At 39.6% G+C, this 16,375-nt stretch overlaps 1 protein-coding gene across 1 annotated transcript in view; it reads left to right on the top strand.

The window, feature by feature from the left end:
• The first annotated feature begins 756 nt into the window (after positions 1 to 756).
• Positions 757 to 16,375, top strand: part of GXYLT2 (glucoside xylosyltransferase 2) — a 77,278-nt gene continuing 61,659 nt past the window's right edge. The window contains exon 1 of the mRNA XM_074284095.1: positions 757 to 1,458. Within this exon, the coding sequence (XP_074140196.1) occupies positions 1,172 to 1,458 (287 nt within the window). The 5' untranslated portion in view covers positions 757 to 1,171. The remainder of the gene's footprint in view (positions 1,459 to 16,375) is intronic.

The raw sequence follows: 16,375 nt of genomic DNA, 5'->3' as shown, positions 1-16,375 counted from the left end.
TTCTATACAAGTGTGCTCATATAGTGCGCGGTACATAGTAACTACTTACTGATTCTCATTAGTTATCAAAGTTCCCAAGTTATTTAGACAAACATTTCCAATATAGGAACTTGTTTTGCTTGACTTGATATTTTTTGCAAATTTCCCCTTCCCCCCTTTAAAAAAAAAAAAAAGTTTTTTTAATAAAATTGTTTTCTTACATCACTATAGTTATCCCTCCCTCTCCTCCCAGAGATCCTTCTCATGTGAGACAGTATTTTTTAGAGAAGAAAATAAAGGCAGAACAATTAATTGATTCCCTAAAAAAGTCCAAAAACATATAAACAAACAGGTAATAAATACCGGCGGACCTCCCCCTGAGCATCCTCTCGCACCCTTGTTCAGTCCTTTCTGTAATTTGTTACTTTCACTTTTGAACTTTTGGCGTGTGGTTGTTCTTTCCTTTTTTCGTTATTGTAATTTATATATATATATAATTTTATTAATTTTTTTTTTTCTCGGCTCTGCTGACTTCACTCTGCATCAGTTGACATGGACCTTCGCAAGCTTCTCTCTATCGCCGCACGGTCCTATTCCATTGCATTCAAGTGCCACAATTTGTTGGGCCCTACCCCACGGACTCTCTCTCCCCTGGGAGGGGTGGGAGGGAGAGAAAAGAAAACAATGGAAAAACGAAGGTTCCTTTCAGTTCTAAACCTCTGACCTCTTACAAAGAGCTTAAGAAATCCTTGTTTATTCATTCTTCGCTGCTTCTGCTCCAGTTCCCCGGTGGCTATAGCGATCGTTACCTCGGTACAGGATGGCGAGTATTGGGCCGTGCATACAGTAGGCACCCAGTTAGGAGGGACTCACCCACACCGGACCCCCCGCGGCCGGGAAACTTCGGCCGCCCCTCCCGGCCCCCTTCAGCTCCCTGGCCAGGAGAGCGGCTATTCTATACAGTACGGTAGAGGCTCGCAGCCCCTCCCCCGGGGCCCCCCTTCCCCCGGCTCTCTCCCCTCCTCCTCCAGCGGAGCCCCGCTGCTGGCCGGAGGAGCCGCGTTGGCGCGCGTGCTGCCCGGCTTCCCCCCTCGCCCGCGGCCGCAGCGGCCGCAGCAGCCAGTCCGGGCGCTCCTGGCGCTGCCATGAGCAGTGGGGCGGCCGCGGCGCGCCCGGGCTGCTCCGCCGCACCATGAGGCTCTCCTGCAAGGTCGTGGCCGTCCTGCTGTGCCTGGGCAGTCTCCTGCTGCTCTATCTGCTCGGGGGCAGCGCCGACGAAGCGCCCCCCAAAGCGCCTCCGGGCGAGAGCTGGCTGCGCTCTGCGCTCTCGGGCCCCGGGGGAGCCAGCGCGCCCTCGCCCTTCGCTCTGCTCCGACCCCTGGGAGCGGCTCAAGTTTCGAAGCGGCTCCGGCAGCCACGTCTCCACGCGAAGCCGGGCAAGAGGACCGCGGGCAGGCAGGACAAGTTTGCCGGCGTTCGGTGAGTCCTTGCGGGGAGACGGGGAGAGATCGGGGCGGGGGAGACGTCGGCGGGAGCCTGCCCTCCTGCTGAAGGGCTCCGGGTGGTCGGGGCCGCCCTGAGCCCAGATTTCCCGCCCCAGTGACTCCCCCCACACTTTCCTCTCCCCCTCCAGCTTGCCCGGGCGACAGCCCTGGAATCCGAGCCTTGCTCTGTAATTGACCGAGATTGTTGTCAGTTTCTGCTCCGGAGCTAGGAAGAAGCCCTTCCATACATTTCTGGTTTCAAGTTTTGCCCCTTTTCCTTACGGCACCCGAGCCATTTGTATTTGTTCTTGCAATTCCAATCACCAGTCTGTATTTTGCATTTTTTTCCTCTTTACTTTAGGGGAAATTGTGGCAAGGAAGGGAGAGAAAGCTGTTTAAACAATACTCTTTAAAGGTCCGGGGACTGGCAACTTTGTATCGCAAGATGCTGCGGTTACTTTTCAATATGTCTGTTTTCTCTTGATGCAAGATAATAAATGTTGTTGGTATTCATCAAAGGGTTCTCTCTGTCCCTGACCTTAACCGCGCTTTCCCATTCTTTTGCAGTTTAGGTATTTGTGTTCATTTCCTTTGTTGTGAACAGCTTTTTACAATCTCCTGTCAGTTGGACCTTTTCCCTTTAGTCTGATTAGAGCTTTTGATGTTTATAACTTGCCGCACTTCAGATGCAAAGCACACATTTGTTGGAGGCTTTAATAGCTTGCAAATAATTGAAGAACTTTTTTCCCCCAGCTGAAACTACGAAATCTGTTCCAGTGTTTTGGCAGAAACTAACTGGAGATAAATGGAATGCAGCCAGGTGTAGAGAAAAAGCTCTAGGCTCCGAGTCAGAAAATCAGAGGCTTGGTATCTGACTCATTGGGTGACCTTGAACAACTCACTGGAGCTCCGAGAGTCGCCTTTCTTATCTCTAAAATGGGAATAACAGCTCGTGCCCTGCCTATCTCGTAGCCTGTCTCCTGGGGATCAACTACGTGAGGAAAACGACTTTGTAGAATGTTTGATACTTTATAAATATGAGGGATTATTATGAAGTAAAAGAAAGAAAATCTTCATGAGTCCGCCTTTCTTTACAGTTGTTTACCCATTCCACAAGCACATATTTAGTGCAGGAATTTTGACAAATTAGGAATATAATGACAGAGAGAGAGAGAGAGAGAGAGAGAGAGAGAGAGAGAGAGAGAGAGAGAGAGAGAGAGAGAGAGAGAGAGAGACACACAGAGAGAGAGACACAGAGAGAGAGAGAAACAGAGAGAGACAGACAGAGACAGACAGAGAGAGAGAGAGAGAGAGAGAGAGAGAGAGAGAGAGAGAGAGAGAGAGAGAGAGAGAGAGAGAGAGAGAGAGACAGAGGACAGAGACAGAGAGAGAGAGACACAGAGAGAGAGAGAAACAGAGAGAGAGAGACAGACAGAGACAGAGAGAGAGAGAGACAGACGGAGCGAGACAGAGAGAGAGAAAGAGAGAGAGAGACAGAGAGACAGAAAGAGACAGAGAGAGAGACAGAGACAGGAGAGACAGACAGAAAGAGAGAGACAGAGAGAGAAGCCCAATCCCTTCCTTCTAGAAACAAAAATTCCGTCGATATCATGTGGGTGTATTATGTGTTGGAAACATGAGAGAATCAGAACTGTAACTTGTTTATTTATTTCCTCTGTACCCAGAACAACTTAGGTACTTACTGAATGATTAGTTGGCTAGAGGAGTTGAGGATTAATATTGAGCAGCATAATTTATTGGAAAATGCCCCAAGTTTTCATGTCAGAGGAACTGGGTTTCCATCTTGTTTTTTTTTTTTTTTTTTTTTTTTTTCCTGATATTTACTCTGTGCCCAGTGGCCCATCTGTAAAATGAGAGGGTTGGATCATTTCTGAGGTTTTCTTTTTCTCTGAACCTCTGTGTAGGCTGGAGTGGTATTCTAAGTATAACTGTAGCCCTTTTGCCCCTTCTGACTAGAGCCTTCAAAGTTAAGAGGAATTGAGATTTTTTTTTTTGAGAAATTTCTATTAGAAAATTATTCAGATTTCAGAAAATATATCCCCTGATTCCTGTAATTTCCTATGCTGGGCTGAAATGCAAGTTCATTAGAATTTGGGAGGTTTAAAAAGTCACAAAAATACACTCTTTTAGTTATGTTTAATGTGTAAACACACCTCAGACACAAGTATCTTAAGCATTTCCCCTCGATTACATTTTATTGACTGACTGAAGAGAATGAATCCAGACATGAAAAACACTAGCTCATCATTTAACAGACATTTTTATAAAGAAGATGATGTAATGAGAGACATGAGAGATTTTCAGACTTGGTTTCAAGAAATAGTGAAGCAGAATTTGGGTGGCATCTTATTGTCCAGCTGGCCAAATTTGCTCTGACAGGGAGTAGGTCATAAACAGAATATAAATTGATGTTTTAAAGTAGGATTACTTCCATGAACAACAGTACCTCCCAAAGTCATTTTTCTTTTGAACATATCGCTTAGATTATCATGGACATCGTGACCAACAGTGGAGGAATAAGGAATAAAATGAGAAAACTTGCCCAGGGTAAATAAGAGCCAGGAAGTCTCTGGCTCCAATGAATAAAGATGAAATTCATTCTCATATCCTTTGGGAAAGTTGAGAGTTTTCAGGACCTTATTTATTCATTGTTTCTTGAGCCACCTTGACAGTCACGGTACCAAACGCGGCCTAGTCAAGGACCACTGCGTGAAGTATTTTTCCCCCTTTTCTGGATCAGGTTATATTGCTATAGTTAAGTAAAAATTTCACCTTTGGGGAGGATAAAAGGCTACATGTGTTTTGGAATACAAATGCTTCAATCCCTTTAAGTGGCCAGAACCCAAAAGAGATGTGGAGCAATATGAGTGACCTCATCATTTCTGGCCTAAGGAAGGTCAGACTTGTGGTTGTGGTGAGCAAAAAAAAAAAAAAAGTTTGGAGTTGGATAAGATGCAGATCACCACCTGCCCACCATCCGAGATACAGCAGGCTATTCCCCAGGGATACTGGGGGGAGGTGGAGTCCTGCCACGTCAATGCGTGAAACACAATGCTCTAGTTCTTCCAACATCTTGTTTTCATTTTAATTAAGGTTCCAGGGATTGCTTAGGCTCATCCAGACCCTACAATTTTACAACTAGTCATTTGATTGCAATGTTACTCTCAATAGGCGTAGACTCTATTAAAGAGAGAGGGGGGGTGGGGAAAGAGGGAGGGACCTGGGATCTTTCTTGGGGGGGGTCTGTGAAATGAGACCACAATGTCATTCATGCAGAAAAGCAAGAAAATGAATACTTAATGTCAGATCTAAAAATGAAAGGCCATGTGAATGAAGAGGCAGCAGAACTATGTAATAGGTTGAGTAATGGGTCAGGAGGTCTGAGGTCTAGTCCCAGCTCTTCCACTTTACTTTCCCCAGACTCAGTTTCCCTGTTTTTAAAATGAGGAGGTTGGATTAAAAACGGAACATCAATGGATCTTGTGCTTAGGCAAGGAGGGAATGAACATAGACTGAGAAAGAGTACTTTTATTTTCACTAACTTTTCACTGAAATTTAGCATTTTTTCAGTTAGTTGAGAAGGGGCCCATTGCCTTCTTTGGACTCCTGCAGCTATGAGAACTGGATGATGTTAAGAGTTTGCATCCAGGTCTGACGTTCTTCTGGTATTTCTCTTATAATGAGATGCATCTACAGTGATGGGAAAATTCAAACAGCTGTAGCTTCCAGCTCCTTCTTCCAAAACTTTATGCCAACCATGGTGCCAAACTAGAGCTCTTGCTGTATTTTATCTCCTCCCAGTTTCATAATGGATTACATGTTTTCGCTTAAGCCTTTCTGAGCTTCAGTTATTTACTCTATGAAGCTTGAAAGTGGATCAAAAGTACCTGGCCTGAAGTTTGGAGGATCTGAGTTCAAATGTGGCCTCAGACACTAGCTATGTGATTCTGACCTAGCTACTTACCCTTGTTTGCCTCAGTTTCCTCATCTGTAAAATGAGCTGGAAAGGGATAAGCAAATCACTTCAAGAGTTCTTTGCCAAGAAAATCCTTAGTTGGATATGACTGAAAAATGACAATAGTAGGAATTTCCCAGAGATGGCTTTGGTCTTGGTTTGGTTTTTTGAGTTGTGTTTTCCTTTATTAACAATTAAAATAGAAGATATCTATTGTACTACATGGGCAGTAGTTGACTATACTGGAGATTTCTTATATTCTAACTCAGATCATTTGTAAATGCAATTTTCATTATTAAGAAGCTTCTACGCTTTTTTTGTTTATTTACAATTTGCAAACCTATTCCGAAGGCTGGACATATGAGCACAGATCTGCAAAGAGTGTGAATTTAGAATGTGATAAATGCTTTGCTAATGTGACTTTAATCTATCATTATTTTTTAAAATCATAGAATATTTTCTTCCATTGTCCTAAACAGGAAAGCAGTTTATAATGAGTTGAATTTAAGGAAGTACTACACCTATCAGAAAAGGAGAGCCGTGAAGATCACCTAAAAGAGTATGTTTTCAAATTGCAGTGTATGTGAGAGCTCTTGTTTTTAGAGCAGTCCCTTGATTTCATTGATATAGCAAATTCCCAATGAGGAAACAACCCTCTACCAATCTAGATTGATCATTACTTGTTTTGCCATCTATAACTTGAGAGACTTTCTTGGAATACTGAGAGAATAAGAGGGTTCCGGGGTACATAGTCAGTATATGTCAGGGATGGTATTTGAAACTCTGCTCTGTATTCACCAGAAGACAGCATCTGGATCATCTAGTGGATAGAATGCTGGACTTGGTCAGGAAATCCTGAGTTCAAACTCTTTCTCAGCCACTTGATAACTTTGTGACTCTTGGTAAGTCTCCTCTTGGTCTCCCAAGCAATTCTTTAAATTTTTAGAACTCTAATCTTTGGGTCTAAGATTTTTTTAGTCTCAATTCCTTCATCTGTAAAAAAGGGATGATAATAATAGCATCAACCTGTAACGTCCTGTCATCTCTCAATTGTAATCCTTCTCTGGGAGGAGGTTTCTTTACTGTTAATCCTTTTCTCTGTGAGCAGGTTTCTAGGGAGGCTTCTGGAGCCTCCAGCCAAAGGGAAGGTAGAACCTCGAATCCTCTTCTTCCTGAATCCTGGCTCTAAATCTCCTCAAGCTTCTCTGAAGTTCTCTCAGGAAGTCTTGTCCTTCCCCAATCCAGACTACTTCCTTCCAGACTGCTCCTCCTTTTATCCTCCCAGAGAATAGGCTTGTGGGTACTCCAGGGGCTTGTGGGAATTCCTTACTGACCAATGAGCAAACTCCTTTAAAGTATTCCTTCAAAGGTATAAACTCCCTTAAAGATTTGAACTAAATGTGTGAACTCTGAGCTAGAGAATTGCCAAGTACGGATTTAACCACCTAGTTAGAATCTAACACCAACCTCATGGGATTGTTGTTAGGATCAATTGAAATAACATACATTAAGCATTTGGTAAACCATAAAGTAATACAGAAATGCTAGCTGCTGCCACCATCATTATCACTGTCGTCATCATGTTCTATATCATTGTCATCATCATCCCTTTTCCCTTCATGCTTTCTCTTTAAAGGTCAGAGTCATTTGGAAGCTACCTTTTACATTCTACTCCTGCCTTTACTACCTCATTTTTTCTTTCCTTTTTAAAAAAAATTTCACTTAAAAGCATTTTTCCAATTATACCTAAAGGTTTCAACATTCATTTTGGTAAGATTTTGAATTCCAATTTTTTTTCTCTTCCCTTCATTTCTCAAAACAGCAAGCTATCCAGTATAGGCTATACATATACAGTAGTTTGAACAATTTCGCTATTAGTCATGTTGTGAAAGAAGAATCATAACAAAAGGGGAAAACCGTGAGAAAGAATAAACAAAAAACAAAGTTTTTAGAAGTGAAATTAGTATGCTTCGATCTGCTTCTATCTGTATTCAAGCTCCACAGATTCTTTCCCTGGATATGGATTGCATTTTTCATCCAAGATCTTGGATTCCGAAATCCCCTTCTCTAATAAGTCTCCTAGTCATTGCCAAATGCTTCTCTACTCCTCAACCTGACCAGGGTTTTCCTTCATTGTGACCTGAACTTTCCCTTTTGACAAATACTTTATCTTCTCTCACTGGCCAATCTCCACATTTCATTTTGGGTTCTGAGAGAGGTCTTCACAGAAGACTCCTAGCTGTTTTATTGTTGCAGTAACAAACAGTGTCCTGGCAGACAAAATGGTGGTAGAATGAGTCTTACATGGTCTACTGTTAGTTGCCAGAAGATGTCAGCTTAGAAGAGATTTCCTTTGCAAACCTGCCAAGAAAATGGAATTTCTAGGCTTTCATTCCCCAAGAAGGATTGAGTTAGGAGATGAGTTTTGTAGATTTTTGAGATCTTTTGATTGAAAAGGATAAAGTATGTCCTTGTAATCTTTCGAAAGAAAATAAGCATAATAGACCTGTTGGATCTTCAAATTGGTAGAAATCTTGGAGAACATCTACTTTGACCTTGGAAATGGAATCTTAGGCACAGTCAGCCTGGTAGAGTGGGAAAAGTTCTGGATTTGTAGTCAGAGGACCGGGGTTCAAATTCTGACTCTGCCACCTACTTTTTCCATAAGCTTGAGGAAACTGAGTTCCAAGTGATTCTTTGGTCCATCTGTGATTGAAGGGGTTGAACAAGATTGCCTTCTAAAGTCCCTTCCAGCTTGAAACCTCTGTCCCCAGGAGGTTTATCCATTGATTTGATCAAGAGACCAGCTAGTGAAGCTCCTTGAGGGTAGGGACCTTTTGCCTTTCTTTGAACCTATCCTGAGCATTTAGCACAGTGTTTAACACATAGTAAGCACTTAATAAATGTTTGTGCCCTGACTGACTGAGAACTGTGTGATTTTAACCAAGTTTCTTTTAGTTCATCAGTACTTATTAAGTGCCTACTATGTTCCAGGTGTCAAGCTGAGAATACAAAAAGAGTCAAAACAGCCCCTGCCCTCAAGGAGCTTACAATCTAATGAGGGAGAACACATGCACACAAGTCATGGGCTTAAATCTAAAAGGAATTGTAGAGATTATCTCCTCCAGGCCTCTACTTTTACAGATGTGGAAAAGTTACATAGGGAGCAAGGAACAGAGCTGGGATGTGAACCAAGGGCCTCTGGCTCTTTCCACCACACTAAGCTCCCTTTCCACTTAGTTTCTTTCTCCTAAAATCTCTTTCCTTCCAAGTTAGAAATCTTTTGAGCTATGAGGCAATAAGACAAGGTCTTTTCTGGAAAAGATTCATGAGAGGATTGAAAAAGGGAATGAAGTGGGAAATGTGATGGGCTAATACACTAAAAATTATGCAGTATTTTGTTTCACGATTTAAGACTTGAAAAAGTGACTAGAAGCATTGGGCTTCAGTACAAGGTTTGGATATTTATTGAGTTGGAATCTTATCCCTCTCATTGAATTTTTAGCTTTGCTGTTTCTCCAACAGCCAAAAGCTATGATTGTCTAGCTTGGAAAAGCTTAGAGTAAGTTTAGTTTCCCGTGAGTCATGAAGTTTCCCAAGAAATCAAATTCATTGTCTCTCAAAGACCCTGCTGATTTGGGGGCCTGAGTGTTTTGGCTATATCACAGCTGAAGGCTTAGCTGTGGCTTCATGTTTTCATGTTCCTAGTTGTATATTGTGTGTCTGAGTGAAAAAAATAAATAAATAAAGAGAGGTTAGGTTTTGTGTCCACTTCCAGTGATAGATTTTAAGCTGGAGGAACCTAAGAAGGAGCATTGAGTCCAACTCCTTATTTTACAGCTGAGGAGCCTAACCCAATTCTTCCTGACTTCAAGCTTATCACACTGTCTGTGACTGATTTGTCAATACATAGAAGAGCTAGAATTTTAACTCAACTTTCTGATTCCAAACCTAATACTCTGGGACAGTTAGATCAGATAGTGGATAGAACATTGGACTTGAAGTCAGGAGGAGCTGAATTCAAATCTAGACTCAGAAACTTAATATTTACTAGCTGTATGACTCTAGGCAAGTCACTTAACCCTAATTACCTTGCCAAAGGAAAAAAAACACATTTAGTGTTGCCTTTCCTAGACTTTCTTAATTTATTTTTTTTGGAGGTGGAGAAGCAAATATACCATGAACAGAGAAAGAGTGTAAGCTGATTGTATTTTAGATACTGTGCAGTGTTTAAATGAGTACAAGCTACTCTCTGATGCACCTTTTTAACTGCAATATTTTTCTGGTGATGTCATAGGACCTAAGATGATGAAACCCCACAGTCTGGAAGCATGAGACTCTTCATTTACTCTTCAGGGACGGAGTAATGAGAGCTGATAACAAAATCTCTTGGATTTGAAGTCTGCCCTTTTAAGCATAGATGTACCAAATTCAGGCATAAAGACTTTGCTTGTGGAAGGGAGTTTTCTGAGTTATTTTAAGTAATACTCTTTGAGATTAAAACTGCATAGTTAGAAACTTTGTGATACAAGTCATGCCTTTGAAATATATCCTCTTAATAAAGTTCCATCTGTGAAATTCAGGTGGATGTAATTTTGTGTAATTTTGTGGTTTTTCCTCTCTTCCTATTGTCATTCCTAAATACTTGGGCCTTGCTGTGAGAGAAAATAAATATTGTCTATTTACAGACCATATGGAATCTTAGAATTTTTGAGCAAGAAGGGAAAATACTCAATTTCTCTTTCTTAATAGGTCAGTGCTGCTAGTTCACATTTCACATCTCCAGAATAAAAGAAGAAGAGAGGCTATAAAATGAATTGGGATAAAGTCTTATGATAGAGGGAGGCAGGGATGAAATGGGCATAAATCCAATGAAAGGATAAATGATATATGTAAATGAAATGTAAAAATGATAAATATGTAAATATATAAATGATAAATACATATAAAATGAATATATAAAATGATAAACATATATATGATAAATCCAAGCAGTCAGACAAAAGAGGGAGAAGAGATCTCCCTCACTGCTTTGAAGAGATGGGAAATTATGTGAATGAAACAGCACAAATAACATTAGACTTTTTTCATGTGTTGGTTAGGTTTGCTCAATTGGTTCCCACCTCCTCCTCCCTTTATTCTGTTATAAGGAATGGCTCTTGGATAGAAAGAGGAATTGCACTTAGAAATGTCAGTGATATAAAAACAAAGACATAAAATAAAATATAAAAAACAAAAAGATACAAATAAAGTTATTTTTTAAAAATGAGAAGAGAAGGGGTTACTTACAGCATGGATCAATTACTACACATTTGTTGGATTCAGCCTCTTTGTCATTACCATTATCATCATCACTGAACATTTATTGAATGCCCATTGTTTGGGAGGTCTAGGCTTTGTATGTAATTTATTTTTCTTTTAAAATTTATGAACTAAATTCAATATGATGGATTGATCTATGATGATTCCTCTAATATTTACAGAAGAGACATTTTGACTTTAAGCTTGAGTAGTTTCAGACATATGACTCCTCCTGGCATGGTACTTGATGCAGAAAGTAATATTCGGATCAGAGTCAAGTATCAGATTTCCCATCAGTCAGGCCAAGCCAATTATGCTTTATGTAACTGCAGAGGCCTAGACATTGGCTACCACAACAGATTTAACCAATTAGTAAAGCCCTGAGTGCCTTCACTCAACAATCCATCCTCCTTTGATGTTTTAGGCATCCAATTATATCACCCAGGATGCATCCTTGTTGTTTGCCATCTGTCAACCTCTAGGAAACTCTTGCCACCTTTTTCAATAACTTCATCACCTGGCTGTCAGTCTTCCTTTCCTTTTTCTTCATTTTCCTGACCCTTCTGACACGCTGATCTCTTCAGTTTCCATGATCTGTACTTCCTCATTCCCACTCTACTTCAGCACATATACCCATCCATGAGTGGAACACAGAAGGAGCTTACCATCATTAAAAACTGACCCGTATCCAAGACCTTGGATTCTGAATAAGTCTCTTCTCCAATAGGTCTCCTAATTGGTTTTTTGCCAAATGTTCAACCTGAGCTTAGTTTTCCTTCATTGTGACCTGCAGTTCCTTGATTGCGCCCTGTTCTCTCAGGGTCTGTTCTGGCTTCATTCTCACAGTCTCAAAGTTAGAAGGACCTGAGAGGCAATCTCATATAAGCAAAAATCCACTTTCTGATAACTCTAGCCAGTAGTTATCTAGCCAGAGCTTAAATTAACCCCCAAAGCTTCTTAGCTCATTAAAAAATGAAAGGAAAAAATACTCTCTTGTAACAAATAAACATACTAGAGCAAATGAATCCACAACAAGTCTGAAAATGTATGTTTCTTTATTTGTGCTCTTTACTCTGTGACAGGAGAAAACAAGCTTCATCCCTGGCTCTCTGAAGACACTCAGTAACCTAAATTCAGAAGTTTCTCAAAATCACTTAATGTTGCCCTCTTTGTATGTTCTCCTGGTTCTGGTCATTTCACTCTGCATCAATTTACACTACCTAAGATTCTCTGAAGTATTATAGAACAATAATATTCCATTATATTCATATAATCTGATGAGCCATTCTTCAATTGAATAAGAGATATCTAAGATATTTCTTAGTTTCTAGTTAAAGGTTGTTTTTTCTCCTTCATAATTCCCTCCTCTAGTATTAGGAAGTTTGTTTTGAATGAATCCAAAATAATTGTTTTTTTTTTTTGTTTGTTTGTTTTTTTAAGACAGAAGCAAAAGCAGATAATGGAGGATAAACACTAAAAAACATGGTACAATCTAGCAAGAATACTGTCGGGAATATTAAGATTCAGAATGAGTTAAGGCTGATGGAGAAAGATAAAGATAACAAAAACTTTCTTCTTAATAGCTGCATTAATATCTTGATTGTTTCAGAATGAGATAAAATTCAGCTGATGTAGGCACCTCCTCACCCCTTTTTCCATGTGCTGTGTGACACTGGGTAATTCTTAATTCCATTTACCTCAGTTTCCTTATCTGGGAATAATAAACTGAATAAGGAAATGTCAAACCACTCCACCATTTTTACCAAGAAAACCCCAAATGTCAATTGTGCCGGAAACTCAACAACTCACAGTACTCTTCAGATATCCCAGTTATGAAAAATAGCAAGTTGTACCCTCTTCTTCCTCCTTTCTACACTGGTATATTCTTTCTGTTTGCCCCTTTGCTTTTAATCCTCAAAACAGAAGCCATCTGCTCCCCTAAACTTCTGTTTTTCTTATTTCACTCCATCAATAGCCTTTAAAGATATTAAGATTCTAAAGAGACATCTGTTTCTTCTCCCCCACTAAATGCTAATGCTATATCATTATATGGCTCTTACTAATTACATAAATAAATTTATCTTTTAGGTTTCTCTGGCCTCTTCTGTTTGTATTTTAAAGTTCCTTCTCAGTTCTGTTCTTTTCATTAGAAGCGCTTGAAAGTTGTCCCTTCCATTAAAGGGTCATTTCCCCCCTTGTAGAATGATACTCAGCTTTGTAGGGTAAATTGTTCTTTATTTCAAGCCTATTTGTTTTGCCTTTTGGAATATTGTTATTCAGGCTCTCTTATTTCTAGTGTTAAGTTCTCTGATCTTATTATATGAGCTTTACTGTGGCTCCCTGAAAAGCTGGCTTTTTCCCCCCTGATGCTTACAGTCTATTCTTTTCCTTTGAAACCGAAGCTTTGGATATTTTTGGGACTTTTATTTTAGGGCTTCCTTTCAGAAATGGATAACTTCTTTCTGTCTTTGCTTCCTGGTTCTAATAAGTATGTACAATTTCAATGTAAAATTTCTTAAAATATCGTCTCCAGTTTTTTTTTTATCTTAGTTTTCAAAGAGTGTAGTGTTTCATAGATTATTTTATTAATATATGACTCCTTTGTTTTTTGTTTTTGCATTTCTACCCCCAATACTTAGGCACATAGTAGGAGCTTAATGGAGCTTTTGATTATTGACTAACCATTCTTCTATGTCCAGTTGTCCTGGTTATTTAATATTAGATGTGGAAAGAAGGTCTGGGGACAGTGTTCCTTCCTCCAAAAAGAAAAACCGAATGGAAGGAAGTCTTCAAAAGGAATCAGAGATAAACAGGGCAATTTTGAAAGTTATATATTGAATTTTTTATATATGTAACAGGTGATTGACCAATGAGAGCCTGGTCCTTTTGAGCAAAAGTAGCAGGCCCTGTCTGATGCTGTTTCTAACATAGATTTCAGGTTCTTACAGCACTCTTTGCCTCACTTGCCACCAGGAAAGAGAGGGCTTTCTTTGGCCCTTCTGAATAAACACTCAGTTCCAGCTCAGCAGCCAGCCACAAGGCCTTTTTCTTCACCACATGCTAAGCAGACAGGAAAACAGTAATACAATATCTGCGTGTGTTCTGAAGTCCACACATGGGATTGCATAAAGCCAAGTATACTGTACATGATTAAAAGGGCTGGGCTTTCATTGGCCAGTTTCCATTATGTATATTTAAAAAGAAAGTAGACTCTGTGTGATAGTTTTATAGTTACACATACAAACTGCTTCTTCTGTCCTATAATATACACAGATATGCCCATTTTATTTGTTATTTAGGTTCAGACTTTTTTTTTTTTTTTTTTTTTTTTTTTTTTTTGATGAAAAGAACTCCTGTCATAGCTCTTATTTCACCAAGTTTCAGTAATATCTATGAGGTCAAATTTGTCTCTTTTTCTATTATTTCTGTTTCTTCTTGCTTGTCATCCATATTCTGGGTGTGCATATAGAAATAGGGTGCTATGGGGTTTTATGGTTTTTTTCTGACTCCTTTTTATACTTGCAACCTATGAATTTGTGAAAATTTTTAAGGTTGTTCTTATTACTTTTATAGTAAATATTATATCCACTAAACTTGATAACGCTTTCATATAACACATAGAGAAAAGAAGGTAAATATCATTTTTGTAATTGTCAGGTGGAGAAATAACTGCCATGGTACCTCTCAGTAAGATGGCATTCTCTTTGCCACTCTGTTCATCTCTTATCCTGACTAGATCTCACACCTGACATGTATATCATTAGTCCCTTCCCTGTTCCAATCCATCCTCTACTCCCTTGTGAAAATGATTTTCCTATGCCCATTGATTGGGCAATAGCTGAACAGATTGTGGTATATGAATGTAATGGAATACTATTGTGCTGTGAGAAATGATTAGCAGGCAGATTTCAGAAAGACCTGGAGGGATTTCCATGAACTGATGCTGAGTGAGGAGGGCAGAACCAGGAAAACATTGTAGATAGTGACAACATGCGTCAACTTTGATAAATATAGCTCTTCTCGCCAATGTAGTAATCTAAGATAATTCCAAAAGACTTGTGATGGAGAATGCTATCCACAGCCAGAAAAAGAGCTATGGAGACTGAATGCTGATTAAGCCATGCATGTTGTTGTTGTTTTTTTGTTTTTTCTTTCTTGTAGTTTTTCCACTTTGTTCTGATTCTTCTTTCACAAAATGACTAATGTGGAAGTGTGTTTAACACATACTTGTATTACCTGTTATCAGGTTGCTTGCTATCTTGGGAAGGAGGGAGAGAAGACAGAGGGAGCAGGAGAATTTGGAATTCGGAATCTTATAGCAATGAATACTGAAGATGTAACTGGAAAAAGTAAAATCTTTTAAAGTGGGGGGGGGTAGAAAATGATTTTCCTAACATGGTAGTCTGACCTTGCCACCCACTTACTCAATAAAAATGGGTGGTGCAAAACAAAACAAACAAACAAACAAACAAACAAAAACAAACAAACAAACAAACAAACAAACAAAAAACTGGTGGCTCTCTATGCCTTCCAAGACCAGATAAAAAAAATCCTTTGTTAGACATTTACACTTCTTCATATCCTATCCCTTTCCCACCTTTCCAGTCTTCTTACACTTCACTTCCCTTCTAGTTATACTGTTCCACCTGAAGTTCCTCAAACATGGCGCTTTCTTCCCTGCTTTCATGCTGGTTGTTTCTCATCCTTCCTTCTCTCCATCATCTCGTCATTTTCCTAACTTCATTCTGGACTCAGTTCAGATCTCACTTTCTATATAAAACTTCTGCTGATCCCTGCAGCCACTAACTAATGTGACTATCTCCCATCTACTTTGCAATTTATCTCATAGTTACTTAAATTCTGTCTTCCCCATTTTATGTATGGTGAAAACTTGAGCACTCATTCATTAACATGAGATGCATAAGATCAGAAGTGTTTTTGCCTTTCTTTATACCTTCATAACTTAGCACAGTATCTGGTACAAAGTAAGGACTTAATAAATGCTTGTTAACTGATGGACTGAGGGGCCACCTTTTCCCCTTTCAGAAATAGTGTTGTTGTTTTTTTCTTCCCCTTTTCTGTGTAACATCTCCTACCATTCATTTCCTATATATGCCAGATTCCTCTCCGCCTCTTCAAAGCTCTTCCTCCTTTATTTTCATCTTGAATCTCTTCTGTTAAAAAAAAATGCTTTTATTATCTCTAATAAGCTAGACAGTGGAGAGGTGGGCTTTGAAGCATCTCAACTGTTTGTTTCTAGAAAGGGGACCAGCTTGCACTGGTAAATAACCATTCCTTGATTTTGCCAGAAAGGTAATCATTGCACATTAACTGTGAAATTCCCTTGGTTTCTCCATATTTTCTGGAAGGAAAAGCTCCATCTCTTTGTAGATCTAATAGCTTTTCTGGCCAATTTCTTTGGAGAATTCTTCATCTCATTAACATTCTTTCTTCCCACCTAAGTGGAAGTAGAATGGGATTATTTCCTGCCTATATCCCGTGTTCCATACCTGAAATATTCTTTCCTGTTGAAATCCTCTGTGTTCAAAGCCACAGTGGAGCATTCTTCACAAATCCTTCTCCGACACCTTCCCTTCACCCAGAAGAAAGTCATCTCTTCCAACTCACATTTACA

Source organism: Sminthopsis crassicaudata, chromosome 1 (assembly GCF_048593235.1).
Source record: "Sminthopsis crassicaudata isolate SCR6 chromosome 1, ASM4859323v1, whole genome shotgun sequence".
In the NCBI taxonomy this organism is placed as follows: domain Eukaryota; kingdom Metazoa; phylum Chordata; class Mammalia; order Dasyuromorphia; family Dasyuridae; genus Sminthopsis; species Sminthopsis crassicaudata.
This window is presented reverse-complemented; position numbering and strand designations above follow the sequence as displayed.